The sequence below is a fragment of the Pteronotus mesoamericanus genome, unplaced genomic scaffold (genome assembly GCF_021234165.1).
Source record: "Pteronotus mesoamericanus isolate MK-2021 breed Mesoamerican mustached bat unplaced genomic scaffold, CSHL_Meso_final contig_317, whole genome shotgun sequence".
Classification (NCBI taxonomy): Eukaryota; Metazoa; Chordata; class Mammalia; order Chiroptera; family Mormoopidae; genus Pteronotus; species Pteronotus mesoamericanus.
The window spans coordinates 1,182,174-1,206,489 of record NW_026555133.1 but is presented as its reverse complement, the minus strand read 5'-3'; the positions used below and the strand labels follow the sequence as shown (position 1 = coordinate 1,206,489).

General features: G+C 54.6%; 1 protein-coding gene across 7 annotated transcripts; it reads right to left on the bottom strand.

Moving 5' to 3' along the window:
* Window positions 1-54: 54 nt before the first annotated feature.
* On the bottom strand, window positions 55-23,629 carry DLG4 (discs large MAGUK scaffold protein 4). 7 transcript variants are annotated; one of them, XM_054575762.1, is made up of 20 exons: window positions 23,616-23,629; window positions 14,435-14,500; window positions 10,859-10,912; window positions 10,662-10,721; window positions 10,339-10,463; window positions 10,071-10,240; window positions 9,841-9,977; window positions 9,549-9,693; window positions 6,141-6,436; window positions 5,907-6,009; window positions 5,652-5,766; window positions 4,050-4,226; window positions 3,714-3,750; window positions 3,595-3,622; window positions 3,426-3,473; window positions 3,244-3,345; window positions 2,753-2,925; window positions 1,684-1,793; window positions 1,051-1,142; window positions 55-786 (listed from the first exon to the last, which is right to left on the bottom strand). In XM_054575762.1, the coding sequence occupies exons 4-20, from the start codon at window positions 10,689-10,691 to the stop codon at window positions 680-682; spliced, it is 1,995 nt and encodes a 664-aa protein (XP_054431737.1). In that variant the 5' UTR covers window positions 10,692-10,721; window positions 10,859-10,912; window positions 14,435-14,500; window positions 23,616-23,629; the 3' UTR covers window positions 55-679. The 7 variants fall into 7 exon arrangements, with proteins under 7 accessions (XP_054431737.1, XP_054431736.1, XP_054431738.1 ...); XM_054575761.1 differs by lacking the exon at window positions 23,616-23,629 and adding an exon at window positions 23,135-23,157; XM_054575763.1 differs by lacking the exon at window positions 23,616-23,629 and adding an exon at window positions 23,135-23,149 and having other exon boundaries at window positions 10,662-10,712.
* Between the last annotated feature and the right edge of the window lie 687 nt (window positions 23,630-24,316).

Sequence of the window (24,316 nt, the reverse complement as noted above, 5' to 3'; positions counted from 1 at the left end):
CTCCCTAGACCCATCCCTCCCTTTCCCTCCCCCAAAAAAAAGAAAAATCCCAGGGGAAAAAAAAGCCAAAATTAGACCTTCCACTCATGCAACCGGCAAAGAAAAAAGGTGGGGGGCATGTGGAAGGCAGGGAGCCCACAGTGGAGTCCCCCACTTATCCCCCCAAAAACCACCTTTGAGAAGAAAAAAATGGAAAAAATAAATGAGAAACCAAGGGACATGGGGAGTTATGATGTGGGCAGGGGTGCCGCAGGCCCTGCCTCAGGAGAGAGCGCGGGCCCGTGGCCCTGCATCCCTGCCGCGGGCGCTCCTTGAGGGGGGCCTACTTCTGGAATGTGTGTGTGGGAGGAGAGGGGGAAGGGGTGGCCCCCGGTGGGTTCATGTGTGCGTTGGGGGCGGGCAGGGCCAAGGGATCCTAAGGAGCAAGGGCCCGGGACCAGGAGCCCGGCTCCCCCCCAGACCCCAGGTTCCTGGGGTTCAGGAGCCCAGTTCTGGGGTGTGGGGATACATGCAGAGGAGCGTCCCCCCTCCAATGGGCTGGATCCAGTTAGAAAGGAAATAAATAAGAAGGGGCGGGAGGGAGGCTGGGGAGTGCGAAGGGCTTGCTTGGGCAATTCAGTCCAGACCAAGGGCCCAGGCAATGGAGGCGGGGCGAATCCAGGCCAAGCCAGGGCAGGAATCAGAGTCTCTCTCGGGCTGGGACCCAGATGTAAGGGCCTGAGAGGTCCTCGATGACGCGCTTCACCTTGTGGTAGATCTCCTCAAAGCTGTCGCCCTCCACGATGGCTAGAGGCGGGGGAGGGTGTGGAACAGAGAGTGAGGCCAGAGGCCTGGCCAGGGGTGTGGCACAAGCCCAGGCAGAGGGGCACCTTTCTCTGACTCTCTAAGCCGTGAGCCATGGGGATGCACCCGCACAAAGGGGGCGCCTCTTTCTAAACCACCCACCCCGTGGTCTCCATTCCCCTCTCCCACTCTTCTGCTACCTTATCTTCCTTTTTTAACTCAGCAATGGCATGTCGCATGCTGGTTGCGGGCTGGCTGCGGCCTCACCTGAGAAGCACTCTGTGAATTCCTGCTCCAGTTTGGTGGCTCTGTCGAAGGCTTTGCGGGCTTGCTCCTCTGTGATCCGCTTATTAATCTCTCTGCGGAGAAGGAGAGAGACACAGACCTGAGGCGAGGGTCCCACCCTGCCTTTTCCTCCTCCATCCAGGAATGTTAAATTGCAAACAGCATTTTCTTATCTGGAGCGCAAAGCAAAAAAATTAATAATTCCCAATATCCTCTGGGGCCACAGATGACCGTCCCCCACCCCCACTACCCACAACCCACCCAGCCAGGTATGGCCACTCCAGGACCTCTCCAGAGCCTCATCCTCCCAGCCTTCAGCCCCCGTGAAGGGATTCAGACTCTAACTCCCAACAGCCCTGGAGGCCCTGGCTTGCCCCAGCGGGTGTGTGCCCCAGGGCCTGCTGGGAGCTGTAGTCCTGCCTAACCCAAGGAAGAAGAAGGGAGAAGCCTGAGATTTCCTGCATCCTCTGGGTTCAAGCCCTCCGTGCAGATCCCCCTCAAGGGCTGCTAGAGCCACTACCCAGGGTTGTGAGGGGAGAGTTCAGCACAGGCCTTCTGAGGCCCAGGGCCACAGGTCTGGGGGAGTGGAGGGGAGGTCCCCGGGACCATACTCACAGCACATTCTCCAGGGAGCGGGGGCGGATGAAGATGGCGATAGGGTGCAGGTGGGCCGCCTGCAGCCGCCGCACGGCATTGGCTGAGACATCAAGGATGCAGTGCTTCCCCTGGGGGCAGGCAGGTTGGGCGGAGGGGGACCAGCAGGTGGCGGGAAAGGACAGACAGAGGTACCAGAACAGGACACAGTATATGAAAAGGCAGGGAACAGGAGGTTGGCCAAAGGGAAGTGACATGGGTGTCAAAAGACACGTTGGCAGAGAGAGTCAATATGGGAAGGGCATATGGACAGAGTGAAAGACAGAGAGAAAAGGGGGGCGGCAGACAGAGCGCGAGGGAAGGGAGCAGCCCAGCAGGAGGGAATTGGAGAGATGGAGGAGGGGAACGGGCAGGGAGGGGACCCAAAAGGAGAGGTAGAGCAAGGCATGAGGGGCAGAACAGAGTGGGGGGATTGAAGGCACGGCGAGCCAGATGGGGCAAGAAAGCAAAGGAAAAGGAGAAAGGAAGTAGGATAGAGGGAGGAGGGAGGGGAGGACGGACAGAGGACAGACAGATGGAAGGAACAAGGAGAAACAGATGGGAGGGAGGAGAGGCAGATGGAGAAAGGATCCGTGGAGGGAGAGAGGGCAGGGTGGGGGCAGCAGGGAAAAGGAGGTAGCAGAGGAGTGGGAGAGGGAAGCGGAGACCCCAGAGACAAGGGACAGGAGGGGATGGGGCCAAAGGGGCGTCAGGCACAAGGATGGGATCGAAGTAGGGGAAGCCAAGCCACCAAGGGCAAGGCCAGAGGAAGAGAGGAGAAATGGGACACGGAGGAGGGAAGGGGAGAAGCGCGGGGCCAGATGGCGGTGCCGGGTTTGGGGTCAGGAAGCAAGGGAGGCAGGCAGGGGGAGCGAGGCACAAGAGAGCAGGCGGCCAGACAGAGTTGCCCAAGAGAAGAAGGAGGTGGAGGAGTGGAGTCAAGACCCAGCAGGGAAAGAGACAGAGAGAAAGAGAGTTAGAGAGAGCTGGAGGAAGGCCATGGGGGGCGGGGGAAGGAGGAGGAAGAATAAGAGGGGCTGCCAGGTCCTACCTGTTCTGCCACCTCTCGCACGGACTGGACGCTGGTTCCATACAGGTGGCTGTTGTACTGGCCGGCCTCAATGAACTTGTGCGCTTGAATGTCCTTCTCCATTTTCTCCCGGGACGACACAAAGTGGTAATCCCGGCCATCTATCTCATACTCCCTCTTGGGCCGTGTCGTATCTGCCAGGAAGTCACCCCACCCCCCAAAGATCTAACCACCATCCCTCTAGCTCAGAAGCTGCCCACGTCAGCCCCGCAAAGTGCTCAGCTGATCCTTCCGTGGAAGGGGCTGCTGGGAGACCAAGACTGAGAGGGACGCAACCACCCTCCCCGCACCCGCTGGTCCTCCAAGTCTGGCCTCAAATGGCAACATGCACAGAACATGAGAGTGCCTGAGAAGCACCCCTCCTCTGCAGATTCCAGTGTCCTCCTGTACCCCGATGACCAAAAGCGGCTCTGCCCCCGTCTCCCCCCTCCATCCCAGACCCCGGCACTCACGAGGAACACAGGATCCAAACTTGTCGGGGAACTCAGAGAGAAGATCGTCATTGGCGCGGTCCTTGGTGGGCCCAAGGATGATGATGGGGCGAGCGTAGTGCACTGGGGAGAGAGAGCTGCCTCAGCGGAGAGCACAGCCTGGGCCCAGGAGAGGCCGGGGCGAGGCAGGGGGCAGGGCTCACCTTCCATCTGTGTCACAGTCTCGTAGCTCAGAACCGAGTCTTCCCGACCTAGTGAGAGGGAGGGCACCTGTGAGGGACCCTGAGACAGGGGCCTCAGGGCTCCATGTTGCCTTCCTGAGAAGCTCGGGGCTCCCCTCACCCCAGGTCTTCCCAAACTGACCCCACCTACCCTGTGATCCAGAGCTGGAGCCCCAATCCTAGGAAGAAAGAGCAGGCCATGTGCTTGGTTAAGAGTTCACCCCATGTGTCCCCATTCTTCCACCCAAGCTCACCCCCTCTTCTACCTACCTTGGCCTTTAACCTTGACCACTCCCGTCGCTCAACCCTACGGGAAACAAGGAAGGAGGGAGGGAGGAGTGATAAGGAAATGTCCAGTAAGGGGTCCTACAGCCTCCACCCCCTAGACCAGCTGATAACCCTATCTCCCAGCAGTCCCTGGGCCCCTGTGCTCCTAAATAAGATGTCTGCCCCAAAGGCTCATGGGAGTTATGGTCCCCAGGAGGGCCAGCAGACAGATTCCCCAGAAGTCAGAGGGCAGACCCGTGCCCTCTTGGCTGCCCACCCTGGGGACCTTGGGAGACTTGGTGCCTGTGGCAGGAAGGCTGAAAGCCCTGGGAGCCTCACCGCCGTTTGCTGGGAATAAAGCCAATGTCATCGGTCTCGCTGTCAGAGTGTACCCGCCGTGCCTGCCACCACTCCTCATCACTGGCGTCGATTACATGCAGCACGTCCCCGAAGCGAAAGCTGAGGGCCTGGCTCAGGAAGCCGCAGTCCTTGGTCTTGTCATAGTCAAACAGGGCCCTGGAGGACAGATGACCATGGGTCAGGGCCTGGTGAAGGACTCCCGCCACCCTGAGACCCAGCTCCGAGGTTCAGGATCCGGGGTCTGCAGCAAAGCACAGCTGCTAATCGCACTCCCACAGGTGCCGTGGACTCTGAGGAACCCAAAACTACGGGGGACCAAAAGCCCTGCTGTTACTCATAATTGCCGAAACTGCTAACTGTCATTCAGTCAACGCTGTGTCAAGCAATCAGACAAGCTGCGGATTCAGTGCAATTTCTAAAGTAAGGCCCAGAACTCCCCCCTCCTGGGAAAGCAGTCTGCAATGTCCCTGCACGTCACAGGCACGGGGGTAATGTGGGATCTGCTCCAATTCATAAAAAAGTAAAAATAAAAATTAATCACTCTTTGCAGACTCTGGTTACCCATAACAGTATCAAGTTCCTGTCAGTCAGCCCCAGCCCCTGGGGTCAGGGCAAGGGGAGAAATGACCACTGAGAGAGGGAAGATGAAGAGCAGGGCGGTGGGACAGGAAGAAGAGAAACGCCAGGTTGTCCAACATCACCTGTGAGCCCGAGCTGGACCCCAGCAGGGAGGGGAGGGCCAAGCAAGGCTCCCGGGTAAGATGGGGTGTGAGCGGATGGTGGTGCTGCTCAGCAAGAGAGAAAACACTGATTTGGCGAGACAGAAAGCGCAGGTACACAGGAGAAAGTGATGCGCTCAGTTTGGGACATGTTAAATGGGAGATGCCTGTGGGACATCCCAGCAGACAGGTCCAGAAAGCAGATGGCCAGAACTGCAGGTCCTGACCTCTGGGAAGAGGTCAGGCCAGCGCAGACGGTTGGAGACAGAGCTGCAGAGCGGGGCTGCAGAGCGGGGCTGCAGAGCGGAGGGGCAAGCTAGACCAAGTGAGTGCACAGGAGCCCAGAGGGAGAGAAGAGAGGAAGTGTAAGCCACCTGGAGGGGCGCAAAAGAGGAGGCAATGGGAGAAGGAGCCCTGAGAAGGAAGCAAACGCCACTAGAGAGCACAGGAGCCACACAGGAGAGCTGCACCTCACCTTTCCCAGACTGCATCATCCTGGAGGGAGGTGCAGGCTGGGGCAATATTCTGAATAGCCTAGGGCCCCTGCCCTGGGGGGCATTAATCTTTGAGTTACCAAACTGCTGGGCAGCTGGTTCGGGGGAGTGGTGCGGGAGGGGGACGGGGTTCTAAGAAAAGTGCCAGAGTAACCAGGGGCTAGAAGGCTGTAAGGATACCTGAGGCTGAGGCTGTTTTCCAATTGACACAAAGTATTTCAAAATGCTAATGTGTGCGGCTGAGCCCAGGAACACCAGCTGAGTGTCAGGACTGGACAGGGAGTGGAAGCAAGGCAGGGTTAGGGGAAGAGCTGGCTGCAGGCTAGGGGTCACAGAATGAAGAGGAGCCGGCGCAGGAAGCATCCAACCTGATATAGAAACCCCTCTTGGGGTTGCTCCGCAGGGAGGCGGTCCCTGAGCCCAGGCTGCTGTTCATGAGCTGCTCCCGAAGATCGTGGATCTTGGCCTCGAATCGGCTGTACTCTGAGGAAGGACAAGAAGGTTCCTGAGCTCTGGCTCCACCCTGCTGCCACCTCCCTCTGTCCCCACTGAAGCCAGAGCTGAGAAGACAGGGTCGGGAGGACCATCTGAGCCCACAGGAGGAAGTGCTTCAGGCCTGGTACCTTCTGGTTTATACTGAGCGATAATTGTAACTGTCTGACCCGCATTCTTCAGGGCTATGGCAGCCTGCTCATGGCTGGCATTGCGGAGGTCGACGCCATTGACCTAGAGAGAGGAGGAGAGACTGAGGCCCTGGAGATGAGGACCAGGCTCCAGCCGACCCAAGCCCCTGCCCAAGAGCCCTGGGCCCTGCCTAAGCGGAAGGGTGGAACGGGCAGGGGCTGGCCTTCTCTCACCGAGAGGATCTGGTCCCCCTTCCGCAGCTCCCCACTGAGGTCTGCAGGGCCCCCAGCCAGGATAAAGGAGATGAAGATGCCTTCACCATCCTCGCCCCCAACGATGTTGAAGCCCAGGCCCGTGGAGCCTCGGTGAATGACAATCCGCCTTGGTTCTCGGGGAATGTCTTCCTCCCCCAGCAGGTCCTTGGCTACTGGGGAGTAGCGCCGAGGGGAAGTGGGGGTCATGGCTGTGGGGTAGTCGGTGCCCAGGTAGCTGCTATGACTGATCTCGTTGTCCAGATGCTGGGAATAAGCTGGGACAAGACATGGAATAAAGGATGACATGGAAATGCATGGAGGGAGACAGCACCCACCGCCCCCACTTCTCCCTAGGGAGCCAGGACAGCCACTCAGGTGAAGGAAGTCATTCTGCCAAAGACCCTAGGTGTGTGGGAACAGATCACAGCAATGTGGGGGGCAGGAATTCACAGGTGACGTCAGGGGTTGGTTCTCCTAGGGAGCAATGGGTTTGAGGCTCTATGTCCTAGGTACGCCAGGACAATGAAGTCAAGGGGCATATTAATACCAAGCTTTGGGGTTTACTTTTGGTTGTAGAATCTCTTAATCTATAAAATTCCTCTCCCTCTTTTGTTTTCTCTTGGCCATCCATGGGGGAAAAAAAAAATGAAGTCATTTGTTGAACAGAAGTTCTCACATTCTATGAGGGAGCTTCCAGTAGGGAAATCACTGCCTGTGTCCCTGTGGTCCCTGCGTGTGTCCCTGTGAACTGGAAATTCGCACTAGAGACCTAGTGAGAGTCAAGTTTGATTTTTTTAGTAAGAATACTTCATAGATGGTGCTATTTTCTATTGCATCATGACAGCACACGTCTAGCTGCCTTTTTGTTAGTGGGCTAACCAGTCGGCTCAGGCGTTGTCAGCCTCTCACCTAAGAGTCTTAGCAGCCGCTGGTGATCACTTTCTGGTTCTAATACATTGGTGGAGACAGCAAAATGGTGACGTTCAACTTCTCGCTTTTTTTTTTTTTTTTTTTGAGGGAGTATTTATTTGTGAGAATTCTTCTATAAAAAAGAAATTTTCCTTTATTTTTTTTAAACAAAAAGAACATTCCCATATTAACCACTTGGTTTCTCTAAGGTGTAGTTTGTACAAGAAATGGAGGATAAATGCTTTACTCTTTCTCTTTATTTGCCAGTTTTCGGAAGGAATGTGTTCCCAAGCACCCTACAAGTTACTCAATTATTCTGAAGCACGATTATGATTTCATGGATTTTAACACATTCAACGAGTGTAGCTGAATGGCCAGTAGAAGCCCCTTCAATTTGGCTCCCGTGTCTTCAGCATGACTCTGAGAGATCTTAGGTATCTCCCCTGCTTTCTAGGATGAAGCGTTATGAGCTCATCTTCTACATTTCTTGCCCAAGGGTTGGAATCAGCCCTTTTTCCAAGGAGCCAAGGTTCCTTTTGGTAGGTTATGGTATTTAGAAATGCTACCACATGATTTTGATATAGTTTTACAATATAATTTCATATCCAGTAGGGTCATGCCTCGTTATTCTTTTCAAAAAATTTATTAGCTATTCCCCCAAATATATTTTTCCAATTGACCTTTAGAGTCAACCTGCCACCCTGGCTGGTGTGGCTCAGTGGATTGAGCACTGGCCTGCGAATGAAAGGGTCGCCAGTTTGATTCTCAGTCAGGGCACATGCCTCGGTTGCAGGTCAGGGGCTCCAGTAGGGGGCGCTCGAGAGGCAACCACACAGTGATGTTTCTCTCCCTCTCTCCCTCCCTTCCCCTCTTTAAAAATAAATAAAATCTTAAAAAAAAAAAAAAAAAAAAAAACCTGCCAAGTTTCCAGGGAAGGTGGGGGTGGAGGTCGGGGTGGGGAAGGGACATTAAGATTCTGATTAGGGTTGTATAAAATATACAGATTAATTGGGAGAGGGTTGAGATCTTTAACATATTAAGCTTTTCCATTATATATTACATATGGCCACAGGCTTAACCTTCCATATTATTTCTAAATTTTTCAGTTAATTCACTTAGGTTTTAATATAGACAGACAATAGTATAATTTACAAATACAAGTTTGTTTTTCCCTTTTCAAATGTAACATCTATTTATTCTTCTTGTCTTACTACACTGCCTGAAATCTTTAAAGCAGTGATTCTCAAGCAGGGTAATTTTGCCTCCCAGGGGACATTTGACAATGTCTCAAGACATTTTAGGTTGTCCTGACTGGTGAGGAGGGGTACCACTGTCATCTGACAGAGGCCAGGGATGTTGCTAAACATCCTACACTGCACAAAACAACCCCCCACAACAAAGAAATATCGAGCCCAAAATGTCAACAGTACCAACGTTGAGAAACCCTGCTCTCAAGCAACGTGGAATAACAGCAACAGTAAGAGGCATCCTTGCCTACTTCCTAACTGAATGTACGTACACACTGCTAAGATTTTATCATTAGGAAGTGTTTGTTGTTGGTTTCTGCTAACTAGTCTCACCATATTAAGGAAAATTCCTCTGTTCCTGGTTTACTAAGTTTTCATCTGAAAATAGATGTCGAATTTCATCAAATGCCTTTCTCACATCTATTTGAAATGACCTCACAGTTTTCCTCCCTTAACTTTTTAATACAATGAATCAAATTAGGAGGTTTCCTAATATGGAACCACCTTTAGTTTTCTGAAACAAACTATCTTGTTCTGGGTTTTTTTGTTTTTTGTTGGTTTTTTTTTTTTTTAGACTGTATTTCTTTATCCTCAGAGATAAAGGGAGGGAAAGAAACATCAATATGTGAGAGATACATCAGCTGGTTGCCTCTCACACAACCCCAACTGGGGACCTGGCCCACAACCCAGGCCTGTACCCTCACTGGGAACTGAGGCAGCGGCCTTTTGGTTCACAGGCCGGCACTCAAGCCGCAGAACCACACCAGCCAGGGCTGTAAATCCTACTTAGTGACAATGTTAGTCCTTTAATCTGCTTCTGTGTCTCGTTTGCTATTATGTTACTATAAACTTTTACATCCCTATTCAGAAGCAAAATTGGCCTGTACTTTCTTTTACATTATCTTTCTGACCATTTGAACTGAATGAAACGTGAAACTTTTTATCTTTTCCCATTCTCAGGGGGAGCATAAGAATAACCCATTCCTTGAGGATTCAACAAAATTAGCCATAAAACCATCTGGGCCCTGTGCCTTCTCAGGCGGGAAGAGACTTTTGACAATATTTTCTAGTTCTTCTGTGGTGATTGATTTTCCAACCATTCTCCAACCATAGTAAGTGGCAGGGGTTGTAGCTATTTAATGGGGAGCAACTGAAGAGGAACAGTCACCGGGAATGTGAGGCGGGTAAAGGGGATGGGTCGCGGGGAGCTTTAGGTTTGGAGGACTCTCACAGGTTGTGATGTCTGGGGGAGCATAGCTGTCACTCAGGTAGGCATTGCTGGGTTTGGCCACCTTTAGGTAGACAACATCATACGTGTTCTTCAGGGCTGCCACAGCATCCTCATGCATGACGTCCTCCAGCCCCACACTGTTGACCTGGGGTCAAGGGAAGCAGAGCTCAGACGGAGCCAGAAACAGCCTCAAGACAAAGGCATTGGGAGTGAGAGGATAAGGAAGCCTGGGTCTACTCAGGGCCTTAGGCAAGACCCAAGCATGGGCTAGAAAAGTGACAGGGGTCCTCACCGCCAAAATCTTGTCTCCAATCTGCAACCTCCCATCCTTGTGGGCGGCACCCCCTTCGATAATCTTGGTTACATAGATGCTATTATCGCCGGGGATGTGCTGGTTCCCTACACCCCCTGCGATGCTGAAGCCAAGACCTAGACAGAGGGAAGGCAGAGGTGGGTGCCTGGGGAGCAAGCCTCGGGCAAGCGGACAGGTGACACAGGGGTGGCAACATAATGGGCTACTACCTTTAGGCCCCTTGATAAGCTTGATCTCCATGAGTTTCTCAGCCGGGGGCTTCCGGCGCATGACGTAGAGGCGGACGATGGAGCCGGCCTCCTTGAGGGCCTCCACCGCGGCTGAGTGGGTCACCTCCCGCACATCCACTTCATTTACAAACAAGATGCTATCGTTGACCCTGAGAGCAGCAAGGTGGGCCTGAGCCAAGAGCCTCCTGCTGCCCTGACCCTCCCTTTCGAGGGAACCAGCATCCTAACCCCTGTCTCCTCTCCCCACCTGAGGCGGCCATCCTGGGCCGCAGCCCCACCAGGAATGATCTTGGTGATGAAAATGGATGGGTCGTCACCGATGTGTGGGTTGTCGGTGCCACCTGCGATGCTGAAGCCCAGACCTGAGTTACCCTGGGCCGAAGAGGGGAAGAAGGTCAGCTCTCCCCAGTTCCTACTTTTGGCAAAGCAAGTGGGGAGGAGGATGGACGGGGGAACTGTGACCAGAGCAAGCAGGGACAGACTTACAAGGCTGGCCACCTGGAAAACATGGGCACAGAGAGAAGCACAGACAGGGAGCAAGGGGACCTCAGATGGAGAAAGCCTGCTCACCCTTTCCAAAGTTATCTCTTCGTATTCCATTTCCCCCTCGGTCCCGTTCACCTGCAACTCCAGCACGGACCAGAAACACAGAAACAGTGAGACAGACACTTCTGCCTGAGCAGCTGCCCCTCTGCTAGTGCTGGAACCCAGGCTATCCCTCTCTCCCTCCTGCCTTCTACCATGGCCCCAAAATCTAAACAACTCACATATCCTGGAGCTTCTAAGGTGTCTGTGTTGACAATCACAGGGGGAGAATTGGCCTGTGAAGGGGGGAAAGGAGATGAAAAGCTGCCTGAGCCTTGGCTCAAGAAAGAGTCCATAATTAAGAGTCCCGCCAGCCTGGCTGCCCTTTCAGCCTCTCAGCCAAGCCTCCTCTGCTACCTTACAGTCCGTGAAGGACCCAGCCTCATTCCATATTACATACACACACATCCACACATCCAGGGACTTAACTCTGCCCAGCCCAGGCCCCCTGCACGCAGAAAGAGACGTTTGAGAAGCCGGAAAGGAGAGACAGCCAGACAGGGAGCAGCAGATGGTAAAGGAGGGGAGGAGGGAGACCGGCTGGGGGGAGCCTCTCACCGGATGTAACACCACAGGGTGTTACACGCCTTATGTGCTACACACATAAACCCCAGGGCTTATGTCCACTGGGCCCTGCTCCCCATTTCTTGCCCCCATCCCTGACCCTATCCACCCACATACACCCTGACACCTTCGCAACTCTCCCTCAGATTTGCACCTCACCTTTACACACATTTGCTCTAAACCCTCGTACACAGGATCCAGGGGTTCCCCCAGATGCAGGTCCCTCCCTCCCTCTCTCTTTCACCCACTCGCCATCTAACCCTCCATTTCCTCTAGGGACCTTGTTGCCTAGCAGGAGTATGTAAGCCCAGGCAATGCCAGGGAAGACCCACCTCCAGGAGGCCCTGTCGTCAAGACAACGGGGTGGGGGCGTGGCCTAGAGGCGACCCGACTCCCCAGTGCAGAAGGGATCAGCTAGCCACGCCTCTCCTGCCCTGGGCCCCGCCCCCAGTTAGCCAGGCAGAGAGAAGTCTAAGCTGGAGAGGTCTGTGGGAGCAGCGCATTCAGAATAACTTGCCTTCCTCCCTCTCCTGCGCCCCTCACCCTATGCGGTGCAAAGGACGTCAGGAGGGGAAGCAGTGAAAGACATCCGGGTCCTATCCTCTCATCTATTCCTCCCCTCCACACACACTTCATTAAAGAAAGGGTTAAAGTGGGGCGTGCCAAGGCCCATGACGTCAGTAGCCTCGAAATAGCCCGGTCTCTAGACTCCGGGGCGGGGCCAGCTTTAGGCCGGTCCTAGGGGCTTCCCCAATTGCCAGGGCAACAGAAGCCATGTCTCCATGGCAATGGCAGAAGGCTGCACAGCGCCTCGTTCTGTGGTCCCCAAACTATCGCCTCCTTAAACAAACATTTATTTGGAGTTTACCAAACACGAGGCATTCCCCAGGCTCCTCTCTCTCCCCCTCCAAAGGGGCCTCTCCTCTCTCCTCTCTCCTCCTGCTGTCTCTCAATACTTCACGTACCATTTTCAAGCTCTATAATAGATTTCATACTCACAAACCTATTGACACCATCCTCTGACTCTCCACATCTCAGCAAATGTGGTTATCCAATAGCCACGGACACCAAAATCCCATCCACTTGTCCATTCCCCATCCCCACAGCCTAGCCTCAGTTCCCATGCCCGTCCCCTTTCCTCAGGCCCCACCGTTCATCCCTTCCCACCCCGTCCCACATCCTCCAGCTACATCCCGGTCCCATTCTTCAATTCCCATCTTCCAACCCCAGCCTCCATTCTGCATCCGCTTCCCTGTCTCTATCACACCCTCCAGCCCCATTCCTTATTAGTCTCCTGTCCTTACCCTCCATCCCAATTTCTGGTTCCCCAGGAAGATCAGCACCACTTCCCCTGACCTCATCCTCCAACCCCTAAGATTCTATCCCGAAATCACAACCCTTCATTCTCAACCCGCTCCGCATCGCCTCCGAAGACTGGGGTTTCTCCCGGCTGCCGGCTCAGGCCTTGTCCCAGGGCCTCCCCCACACACTTCGGCCTCCAGACTCTCTCCCCTTCCACTTCCCTCTGCTTCCTGAGCTCTGGCTGCAGCACTCCCCAGCACTGTACCAACTGCCCCCTCTCAAGCCTCCCTTCTCTCATTTTACCTCTCCCAGGGACCTAATGGCCCCATCTCAAAAAAAAAGCATCTCTAGTCTTCTTTCCTTCACTCCTTGCAGCCCCCGTGTCTCTCAGGAATGCCCGGCGCCATCTCCCCATCTCCAGGGCCTGACTTTCCTTCCTTCCAATCAGCTCAACCTGCTGCCCTGATTTCAGTCCCATCCAAGTCTGTCTGTCCCCTGCCCCAGGACCTCTTACGCTTCTGTTGTCTCTCCATTTAGTTACAAACCAGAGAACGCTCTTTTTCCCTCCAACTCCTCACCTGCCAGCCACCTCCTTCTCACCAGAACCTGCGGCTGCCCCCTCTTTGCCTCTTTGTCCCTGGGCTCTGAAACCCCCTCCCCACCTCTTTGGTGTGCGGTAAGCAATCTCCCCCTCCCAGGGCATCCTGCAAGACCCTGAAATCCCAGCCCTGACCCCACAATGCTCCCCTCAACCTCACAGCTTGCCTGGGACTCTCCATTCCCCTCCCCCATCCTGTGTCCCTGGAGGAGGAGACTGAGGGGGAAGAAGACAGAAGGTGGCCTGGAGAATGGAAGGTCTCCAAAACAAGGCCTCCCCAGGACTGGAGGAGAAAAATCCGATGTGAGGACACGGGAGAAGGGGAAACAGGTAGTTGTAAATAATAATGGGGGACAGAGAAGGAACAGAAAAAATATGTTGGCAGAGCTGAGAGCCCAAGAGGATGAGAGAGGGGAGGCACGGGAGGGCAGGGGAGAAGCGATGAACAGCGCAGGGGGTAAGGGGGAGAGGGAGAGGGTGTTGGCTGACCGATGAAGAGGACAGAGCAGGCCATAGAGGGCCTGAGCTGGGGAATCAGGGAGAGGAAGGAGAGCGCGTGGGAGGAAGAGAGAGACAGCATATCAAGAACCAGCCAGCCAGCCAGCAGGGAGGGAAGGGCAGCAAAGAGGGGAGGAAGCACAGGAGCAGAGCAAAGGCTGGGGCAGGGGACAGAGGCAGAAGGGCCCCACAACTAGAAGTCTCAGGCTTGACAGATGGAAAGGGCTGGAGACTAGGGAGACAGGCCCAAGAGCGAGAAGTGGGGGGAGGAGGCAGGGAGGGACAAGAGCAAATGAGGGCAGCAGGAGCTCTGAACAGAGCTCTGGACACAGAGAACGTAAACAGAGGTAGGGAATATAAAGGAATGAAAAAGGCCCAGACTGGGTGAGCATCCTGCACACATCCCAACACACACGCGTGCAGACACCAGGCATGCGCGGGCACACACATCCTGGCTTTAAGTTCTACACCCACTCCCACAGCCTGGCCTCTGTTTCTCCTCTGTAGGAACAAGGTGTTTCCAGCCGCCCCAAACACCCTCTCCCTCAGGCCCCAGGAGCCTAAGCCTCAGGCCCCCCAGTCCCAGCCTTCCTCCACCTTCAGCTGGGCTCTCACCCTACCGGCCCTTGGGGTGGTTGTAGCTCCGAGGCTCCAAGGGGGGGCGGCACTGGGGAGGGGGGCTGCCTGAGTCTCCTACCTTGAGCGGGGAGAGGTGGGTGTGACCCACGACCCCGTGGACAGCCTCGAGGTGGGACAAGTTCCTCTCCGCCACGTGCACCAGCTCGGGGGCGTTTACCTGGTTGGGGAGGTGGGCCGGGCTGTGCTCCAGAGGGGGCGTGTCTTCATCTTGGTAGCGGTATTTCTGGGGACAGGGGTGGAAGTGTCACTGGGGCCAACCCGGTGCCTGCCTCGGGGCTGCAGGCTGCCAGCCCCCGCAGCCTCCTCTTCCCCCAGCCAGCAGTGCAGGCAGGCCCTGGGGCCTGACCAGCTCCTCCCCCTCCCTCTCCTCCAGCCCATTGGCTCCCCTCTCTCCACCCTTCCGATGGCCCCTTCTCCTGCCAGGCCTTGGCACCTCTCATGTCTTCCCAAATCCCAGCTCCATCCCTCAACTCCGCCTCCTCCCATTCTAGGACCCCCGGCCTTCTACCCAGCACACTTCCTCCACTGGCCTCTGATTCTTCACCCTTTTCCCAGGCCTTCTTTGTAAGTCCCTCCACCCTCCCAGAGCTCCAGCCCCTCTGATAGAGGCACCCACATTCTCTATGTCCATCCCCAAACTCTTCATTTCTCTCACATCACCATGCCACATCCCTAATCACCTTAACCCCACTCCGCATGCTGTAACCTCCTTCCTCCATACTCCAGTTGCTGCTCCTGCTCCCCATTTCATCCTACAGTCACTCCGCCCTCATTGCCTCAGTCTCCCCACTGCAGCCTCTACCTCATGAGACTGGCTCTCCAGCACCTCCCACGCAGGAGGCAGGGACCGGATTTGGGCCCTTCAACTAGCACGTACTTCGCATCAGCCCCCAGGCAGAATAAAGCTAAACCTGGCCAGTTCTTTCTCCAAAGGCCCCGCTGGTTCGCAAGTAGTCAGCGGTGGGGCCCCAAGAGTCCAGCCCTACCCCAACAAATGCCCGTAGCTCAGCCAACTAATCAGATGTACTAGAAGGGGACAGGAGAGAAAGGGGGAGGACAGAGGCAATAGGGTTCAGGAAGGGGGCAGGAAGGGGTATCAGGTTCCAGGTTCCAGAGTCCCTGAAGAAGGTAGAGTGTGGAGCCTCAGGGTGAAATCCTGACCTCCCTCTGGCCTTTTGGAGTGATAGATCCAACATTATCCCTGACTCTCTTCCCAACTAACCACCGGCCATCTCAGGGGCCTCCTGTGCTAGCTTAATAGGGACACCCGTCAATGAGATTACCTGGGGACCAGACAGAGAGGAAAAGGGCGGCTGGAGACAGCAGGCAAGGGCGGCAGCCCTGCCAGGGCCCTCCTACCTCTGCCTCTGACCTCACGCTGCTCCTTGCCTCAGGAGCTGTCCCCCACGGAAGGGAAGCGAGCCCTCCCTAACTCCAGGCTCGGACAGCAGAAGGGTACCATATGCGGGGCTCCCTCAGGGACTGAGGATGACCGAATACACTCCCCAGTACACATGGGTAAAATAAAGAATTTCCTTCTCAAAAAAGGATCTGGGAAGCTGAGAGTACCCCAACATTTGGAGGGCAACAGTTGCAAGATCCAACTGGAGGAAGCTCATCAAGGTCAGTGCCTGATACTAGAGTATGATTCTGAAATTCCTCAGATGAACCAAGGCCGAGGGTGTAACTCAACTGGCTTTTAGCTCAGGGTACACTAAGAGAATGGGAGGAGGGACATGGTGCTGACAATGTGAAGATGTTCAAACCCAGGACACGGAGACAAATAGCATCCAGAAGTATCTGGATTCATTTGAAGAGCCTTAAAGAAGGAAAATAGGGCTCAAGAAGATCCACTCCATTTTCTGGCCCACAGACATGAAGAGAGTAGTATCCTGAGCTCCAGGTTTCAATACCTTGGGCACAAAAAACAAAGAAGGAAAAGGAGCGGGGAATATAAACTAAATAGCCCTCCTCAAAGGCTGGGCCATCTTGGATGACAGAATTCAATGAACTGAAAAAGGCTGCTCCCTCCACATCCTGACAAGGTGATCTTCAGCTTGGACAGTGCAAGAGTTGAGGGACAGGACCCCAGAAACTGCGGGTCCATGCAGCTCTCCTCTCATTTCTCAAGGCTCCAAATTCTCTGAGAAATGAGGCAGGGCCAAGAGTTGCAGCTTCAAGTTTAAGAGTCTGGGAGGGGTTTTGAGCCCAGTGCCCCTCCATCTTCACCTCATCTCACAGAGAAAATTCCTGAATCTGATGATGAAATGCCAGGTGCACATAAAGAAAATGGAAGCATGGAAGGGGACATTTCATCGTTTATTCTACAGAGGAAATGAAGGTAAATTTTTATCACAATGAGACTGCAGACACATCTCCCTGCCCCACCCCTATGGGGGCAGAGGGGGTCCAGGACTGAGTGAAAGCCTATGGGATTGGGAGACAATGTGACCAAAATAGGAACAACGAAAGGGTACAAAGTACCCAGGATGTGGCTGAAGGGGGTTAGGGCCTATGTTCAGCCCTTGGAAATTTTCTAAGTACTTAGAGTAAGGGGAGGAAAAAAATCTGGAGGCTTGGGAGTAGGGGAGAGTAATTTTGAAACTGCAAACTGGGAGGTGGGGGTTGGGGCCAGCACCTCTCAGTCCTAGATTACAGGACAACTAAAGCAGGACAGGCAGGGGAAAAAGGATCCCCTCTTTTACCCTAATGGGACTCAGGGCCGGACCCGCGACAGCTCAAATGCTATTGGAACCAAGTCTGGACCCCGAATATATTTGGGTATAAGACAAGTAAAAGGCTTGGAGGGTCACTGCTGTTCCTCTCCCCCTTGGCCCTCTCCACACTGGGGCCCCAGCTGTATAAAATAATCTGGAACCGAGGCTTGCACCCCCAAGTAGAGGGGTGTGAAAGTGGATGATGATAAGAGGGGCGACCCACTCCGCCTGTCACTGCAACCCAGAGACCCTGAGCCAAGCAGAAGGAACAGCGACAGCGCTTGAAGCTTGCACCCTGAGATTTGGAGGGTCCGGGAAGAGGGGAGCGGGGCCGAAGCCCGTACCGCGGCACGTACCACGCAGAGACACATGGAGGCGAATCTGTTCCGAGCCGACATGGAGAAGGGGAGGGGGACTGAGGGGTGGGATGGGTGGGAGAGCAAGGGTCCCGGGGTTGGGGAGGGGGAGGGGCAGAGGGGCGGGGGCTGCGGCGGCCGCGGCAACTGGAGGCTGCGGCCGGAGGTGGGGAAGGGGGGGCACAGCGCCTGCGCAGTGCGGGAGAGCGTCATGATGGGAGAGAGAGGGTGAGGGGAGACCCTCTTGGCCATCAACTTTCCTGCTTCCAGCTGTTCCTTGTAGACTTGGCTTTCCACAGTCTACTCCTATTCCGACCCCTCTACAAAGAGAGGCACTCCTAAAATTTGCCAATTTATCGGTCTGGTTCTCAGGGACCCGTTATTCTTCCTAATCTTCCACCTCTAACATCACCAGGCCCCTCACTATTCCAAAACCTCACCGGACCACTCATCACTACTGGACTGCCAGGGTACAGGGAAGGACGGAAGCAGCACTTCTCTCACTTCAAGACCCCCAAGGGGTCTAAATTTTCTCCCACAAGCCCCTCCCCCCACACCCCCAAAGATTATGAATATGGACAGCACCCCATCAGATGCAAAGACATCTCCAATTCTAACCCGCAGTCCAGCCCCACCTGATAGCCAGACAAGGCTTTTCAAGAGTTTAAGGACCACAAGTCCTTGTCATACCCTCAAATTAATCTTCCCCTTAAATCATCCCTTTTAAAATCATAACAATTCCTCCATCCACTCACAGAGACCTTTAAATTAGTGCAAATATTACCCTTGCTCTAATGTAAACATCTAAATAAGCAGTTCTCAAATTCATTTGGGGTCCCCTGTCCAAATCCCTGAATCTAATGAAATACTCGTGACTTTCTAATATACCAGTCCCCAACACGACCAGGCCCCAATTTTAGTAAATACTTAATGTACCTTAAAGCACTCTCCAAACTGAATTGCAACCTCTTCAATTTATTCCCAAACCCCTAAATTAAGAGACAATCTCCCTACTCCTTTCCTTTTCTTCATCCCTCAATTTCCTACATTATTCCCTTTTCTAACTGCCCTTCCTATGTCTCAACATCCCCTCCATGATTCCGAACTCTGTGTTGGAAGATTGCTCCCAAATATATCAATTTGTCCTACACTCCAGCCTCAAAAAAATATCCACCAAAGTAAGATACAGCCTGCAATTCACAGTGACACACAGATCTTCCAGAACACCTAAAACCGATGGCCTCCAGTCTCTTTAGAGGCTTCCCTTCCATTTTCTCCCAAACAACTGGACCCGAAAGCATCTCTTCCAAATATTCTCCCATTGAACGACCGCCTTTCCAATTCTTAAAGCCCAGTGAGCAGTCTCTTCAAGTCTTGTTCTCTGGCTTCTCTAAAATGGTCACACATGGCGCAAAGGACAGACTTCCCTAGAATCTCGCCTATGTCTCCTCTTTCCTGGTGACCGGAGTCTGTCAGATGCACCCCTAATATGACCCCCAATGCCCTCGTTTCATGTCTGGATAGAATGCTTGGATTCTCAAAGGAAACCAGTGAGGAAGGGGCTGGACTCGAAATTTCTTCTAGAATAGAAAAATCACAGTTCTCCACCAGCGGGCGCTATGACCCATTAAGACCCTCCTCCCAGCCCCCATTTCCTTTTTCCCTCCATTTTCCGTTTCCCGGTTGCCTAGCAACGCAGCTATCAAGGACTTTGCTGTCGCCTAGCAACCGTCTCCTTGGAACATAGAGCTGAGGTAGGAGGTTGTGCTCTGATGAAATCTGAACAGGCCTCCATCTTGGGAAAATTGAGACGTCAGACCGCCCAACCCCCGGATTCTCCTTTCCAAAGACCCCCGCGCCCCTCAGTTACTTAGACAAGCCCCTCAAACTCCGTCTCATTTTGGCACATGGGACCACGCCACTCCCGCCTCTCCCGTCAGGTCAGCTCCGCCCTCACTTCAGTCAGGTTACTCGGCCCTAAGGCCCCGCCCCTTTCCGAGGGCTGTAGCCCGCCAACCTAGACAGAGTAAGCCAGACCTCGCCCACCTGCCTCTAGGAGACCACGCCTCCGTCCACTCCCCGCCCATTTGCTTCCCCAGCCTCGCCCAGACTGTCCCTTCGCCACGCCCCTGTCGGCCAATGAATGAGGCCGTTGGCCACACTGCCCCGCCCCCGTTATCTTAGCTTGGCCCAATAAGGACCACCCGGAGGGGTTAACCGCTTAGCCTCCGGTGGTCAAATACCCCAGGTCTTTCCCCATCTCCCCCGCCCCTACTTGTTCTGCTCCGCCCTCCGCCACCCTCGCCCGGCCCTAGAGTCCGCCACGCAACCTCAGTCGTCGCCGGTTACCATGGCAACGGCGGCAGCAGTGCGGGGAGAAGGGGGAGGGACGGGGGCGGAGTGGGAGAAAGAGATGCTCAGAGATCGAGAGACTCCTGCAGAGAGAGGCACAAAGTAAGAGTAAGTGATAGCTATAAAAGCACAGGGCCTGGCACATGGTAGGCACTCAATTCATGTTCCTTAAATTACTGCAGCAGGAGTCTAAATATAGGCCAAAAAGATGGAGGACTCTCAGACGGAGCTGGGAAGCTCAACGACCTGAGCACCCCCTACCCCACCCAGCATATGAGGGGTGGAGGGGTGGGGACAAGAGCCATGTGCCCCCTACTGGCTCCTCCAGGGCTACCCTCCGCTGCCCTGGATAGAGATGAACCACAACTCCCAACAGCCCTACGGCCGCAATCCTCTAACACTGAGTGAGCTTGTGCCTCAAGGCCTTATGGGAGTTGGAGTCCCTGCCATCCTGCAACTGACAAGTTTTTCGGCCAAGCAATGTGGCAAGCCTGAGCCTCCACGCCTCTGTAAAACCTCACATGCATGATCCTCTCTGTGCAAGACTCCTTTCAGGGATGTTCAACCCTGCGCTCCATGGAAGAAATAGGACTCTGGAAGGGAGATGGATAAGTCACCCCCTCCCAGAATAGCTGCCAGTGCAAGCAAGCCCCTCATCCTCACTCATGTATGTGTTCACGTGTTGGAAGCAGAGCCCACACATTCCAAATGGCTTTCTGTGTACACCTGCACACAGGACCACAGCCAGGGAGTCTAACTCTAAGAGGCAGACTAAGGGCAAGAGACAGGAGGAGCTGAGGACCAGAGGACATTAAAGTAGAGCAGGCCAGAGAAACTGAAGCCCCCCAAATCTACTGAAACTACAGGGGATGGCGTGGGAGAAATCTCACAGAAAAAGGGACAAGCAAGTAGTCCTGGAGAGGGGGGAGGGGCTCCATACCTAAAGGTCCTCAGCCCCCAATCTCTTCCATCCATGCTCACACACCCACGATGCATGTGTACACATGTGTGAATTTATGACAGGGAACATGTGTGTCCTCAGCTCCCTCCCGTGAAAAGCTGCAGTTCCCACTAAATATAACCCCCTCCCCAGCCTGTGACTCACCCGGACCCCGCCTCCCCGGCCCCCACTTCCTGTCCCACCCCCCCCAACCCCCAGCTGCCTGCCACCGGCCCAGGCCTCCTTTCACACACCAGGCATCCAGTTTCCCAGTCCCAGAGTCTCACAGCCAAGACCTAGGTATTCTGCGTCCACCAGGAGCTTGCTTGTGCTCCCCATCCTTGATCTCCTGCCCTTTCCTGCCTTTCCAGACTCCAACCACAGGGACACCCTGGTACGGACCCTCACTGCCCTCCTCCTACTCCTTTTCACCCCAGTCACCTTAAATCCAGGTGCTCTCCCCCACCTTCATCCCAAGTGTCAGGGGTAACAGAACATTCCCCTCTATCTACTCTTCTTCCTCTTTCTAAACCAAGGGTAAATACAGTATGGGAAGAGAGGGGGATATCGGGCACCAGCCTGGGCCATCCCCAAATTTCGCACCACCCACCTGGTCCCCCTCCTCAAATCCCCTCTCTTCCAAAACCTCTCAGCCTCCTCCTCAGGAACTGGCAACCTCAGCTGCTGCAGCCTTCTGCCTCCCATGGGAGTACCCCAGCTCCCAACCTTACCTGGTCCATTCCCTCAGGTAATCCTCCTATGTAAGGCCCCAGCCCTTTGACAACTCCCAACTCTCCCCACCCCATATGCTCGAACCCTAAACTAACAGTTCCATCTAATTGAGCGAGCACCCCCAAATATATCTACCAGAAGACGCTGGTTCTATAGCCTAAAGGCCCACCTCTTCCCACCGGATGACACCCCCAGACCAGTAGAGCACTCACAACCAATAACCTTCTACCCCCCATGCAAGAAGCCTCCTTAAATTGGACAAGGCACCTGGAGGCCAGCGTGTCCCCCAGGAGGAACGAGAACCCCCACACACACAGTCCACCTTCTAATATACACGAGCAGGACTCCCATGTGAGCCAGGCTTCTCCTTAAATAAGTCTCTCTCTAACATGGTTGGTGAGCCCCCAAACCCACAAGACCCCCCAAACCACAGAGGACCCCCAAATTTCCATTTCTCTACAGGTACAAAGGGATGACTCCAGGGGGCACCTGTGGCCAAACCCAGCATTTTCTTAAATGTGAACCCCAAAACTAAATTAGGACCCCAAATACATCTTCTGATGCTCTCCAGGGCTCCCAGCCCCAGATTAGGCCTACCTAACCTCTCCCCATAAACTCATACCCTCCCCCCAGTTTAGAGCCCCCAATCATCCTTACCTTGGTTGTCACTATACAGAGACAGTCCATGTTGGGGGGCCTGGCCTCGGCGGCGGGTAAGGGGCTCTGACTTCATCGGAGTTTCGTTCCTCCCCTCCGTGGGTTCTCACCCCTCCCCCCTCCGCACCCCACTTTTGCAGGGGTGGCCAGGATGGGGGGAGGGGTGAGAGGGGAAAGAGGGGGTTGGAGAAGGGAAGGGTAGGGGAGCGTGGGAGGGAGGGGAAGGGGGCCCTAAAAAGGGGTCCCCAATGGAGGGGAGGCTTGGGGAGCACACCCCGGTTCTCAGGAGGGACGGGGGCACCGGGGGCTAGCAGCCCCGGAGTTCGGGGGCTGGGGCATGAGCTGAGGCGGGGGAAGGGAACTGGATTTCGGGGAGCCCCAGGGAGGGGGGGTGTCTTGCCTACTGGCCAGGGGCTAGGGGCCTTAGTGGGAGGAGTGGGGTGGGGGGGTTGGAGGCGGCAGCGGCGAGGGAGCCGTAGAGCCAGAGGAGGGAAGGGGAGAGAGGAGGAGAGAGGAAGCAGGGGGAGGGAGGGAGGGAGCGAGGAGCCAGAATGGGGGGGGGGGTGCCTTGGCAGAGTTAACTCCTTCAGTGCCGGCAGGAACCCGGATAATGGGAAAGGAGATGGAAGCAGAAGCAAAGAGGCCCCGAAGCAAACATGGAGGCCTGGCCAGGCACCAGAGATGACAGCAGACATGATGAGGATGAATTTCAGTTCTTAGAGAGGAAGCGTCATAGTTGGGCTGGGATCACCCAAGGTTGTTTAAATACTGGAGAGAGGCCATGGCGGCAGGGGGTAGGAGTGAGGGAGTGCTGGCAGGAGGGAATACCAGGGGCCTAGTTCTCCCTCAAAATTCACCAGAGGAAGCCTGAAAAGTAAATATATCCTCAACTGTTTAGTGCCTGAAATTGAGGCAGTCAAAGAAAAGGGGGAAGCAAGAGAAAGAAGGGGCTTAAGGAAAGGAGAGTCTATTCTCTGGGCCCCTGACTCAGGATTTTGTCTCCAGGGTCCCCAAGTCTCAGTTCAATATCAGCAGTACTTTGCTCAACCCTCCAGCCCTGCCCTCTCCCTCAAGATGTTAGGCCCCCATTCTTGCCCTCTTACCTGACTTTCTGAGATGGAAGCCTCATAATAGTCCAGGATGTCTGTCACAGGAACAGCGGGGAGTTACCCTCCCCCGCCCCCTGCCTCCCTGGCCACCCCAGCCATCACCTTGCCTCCCGCTGTCTGGTAAGGGAGGAGCTCCTCTAGCCGAAACTGGTGGACACTGAGGAGGGACACTGTGGGGACGACCCCTGCCTGAGGCTCCTCTTGGACCAAATGATGTCCAGGCTCCCAACCAGCCCCTAACTTCAGTAACTGCCCTCACAGGCCCAGGTCAGCCTTTTCCACCGCTGTTCCTTAACAAATTGGGACTACTCACCCAGCAAGGCCTGGAAAAGGTCACTGTGCAGCACTGTGAGGAAAGAGGGTGCCCATCGCAATAGTTGGGGGGCCAGGAGCCAGAGGGCTGAACTGGGAGCTGGTAAAATGCCAGTGAGGGTGGATTGGGATGAGAAAGAGACAGACCAACGCACTCACTCACCTCATCTTCCCAGCTTTTGCCCTTTCACCTCAGATTCTATGGAAAGGTTCAGGGAGAAGGATCCCCAGAATTTCAGCCCCCCACCCCACCCCCAGTTCTCTCTTCCACAAGGACTCCTGTTTTTCACCTCTTGGTCTTTCAGACATCTCTCTCTTCTCTCACTTTAATCTCCCTAATCCTCCAGGATTGGAGCTGAGCTGTCTTCTCCCCACCCAATCCTAGCTGTGAGGTAAAGCAGGCACTCTCTGAACCACCCAGATGTCCAGTCCTTCCCTGAGTCCCCAGGCACCACCACCATTACCTTGCTCCACATACCCTGGCCCCTTCCAAAAGCCAGGCACAACTTAGCTACACTTTCCTAAGTGACTGAGGAGGAGGGTTACCCCCAAGGAAGCTCCAATAGCTCAAAAATAAAAGAAGCTGAGCCCAGCTCTCTCTCTCCTCCTGGGTCTGCCTCCAAATGGAATGGTAGAAAGAGGGACATGTATTGCCTGGGACTTCTTGACCCAAGGGTAGAGAAGTGTAGGAGAGGGAAGAGAAATGAGAATTCCCACAGTTCCTCTCAGGACTAGCCTGAGCACATGTCTCAGGGAGAAACAGAAGGCAAGCAGAGTGAGGCAGATGTTGAGGAAGGTCTCAGAGGCCTAAAGGGGAGGCAGTAAACCCCAGGAGAAAAGAGGAGGTTGTCCTAGGTCTCAGGA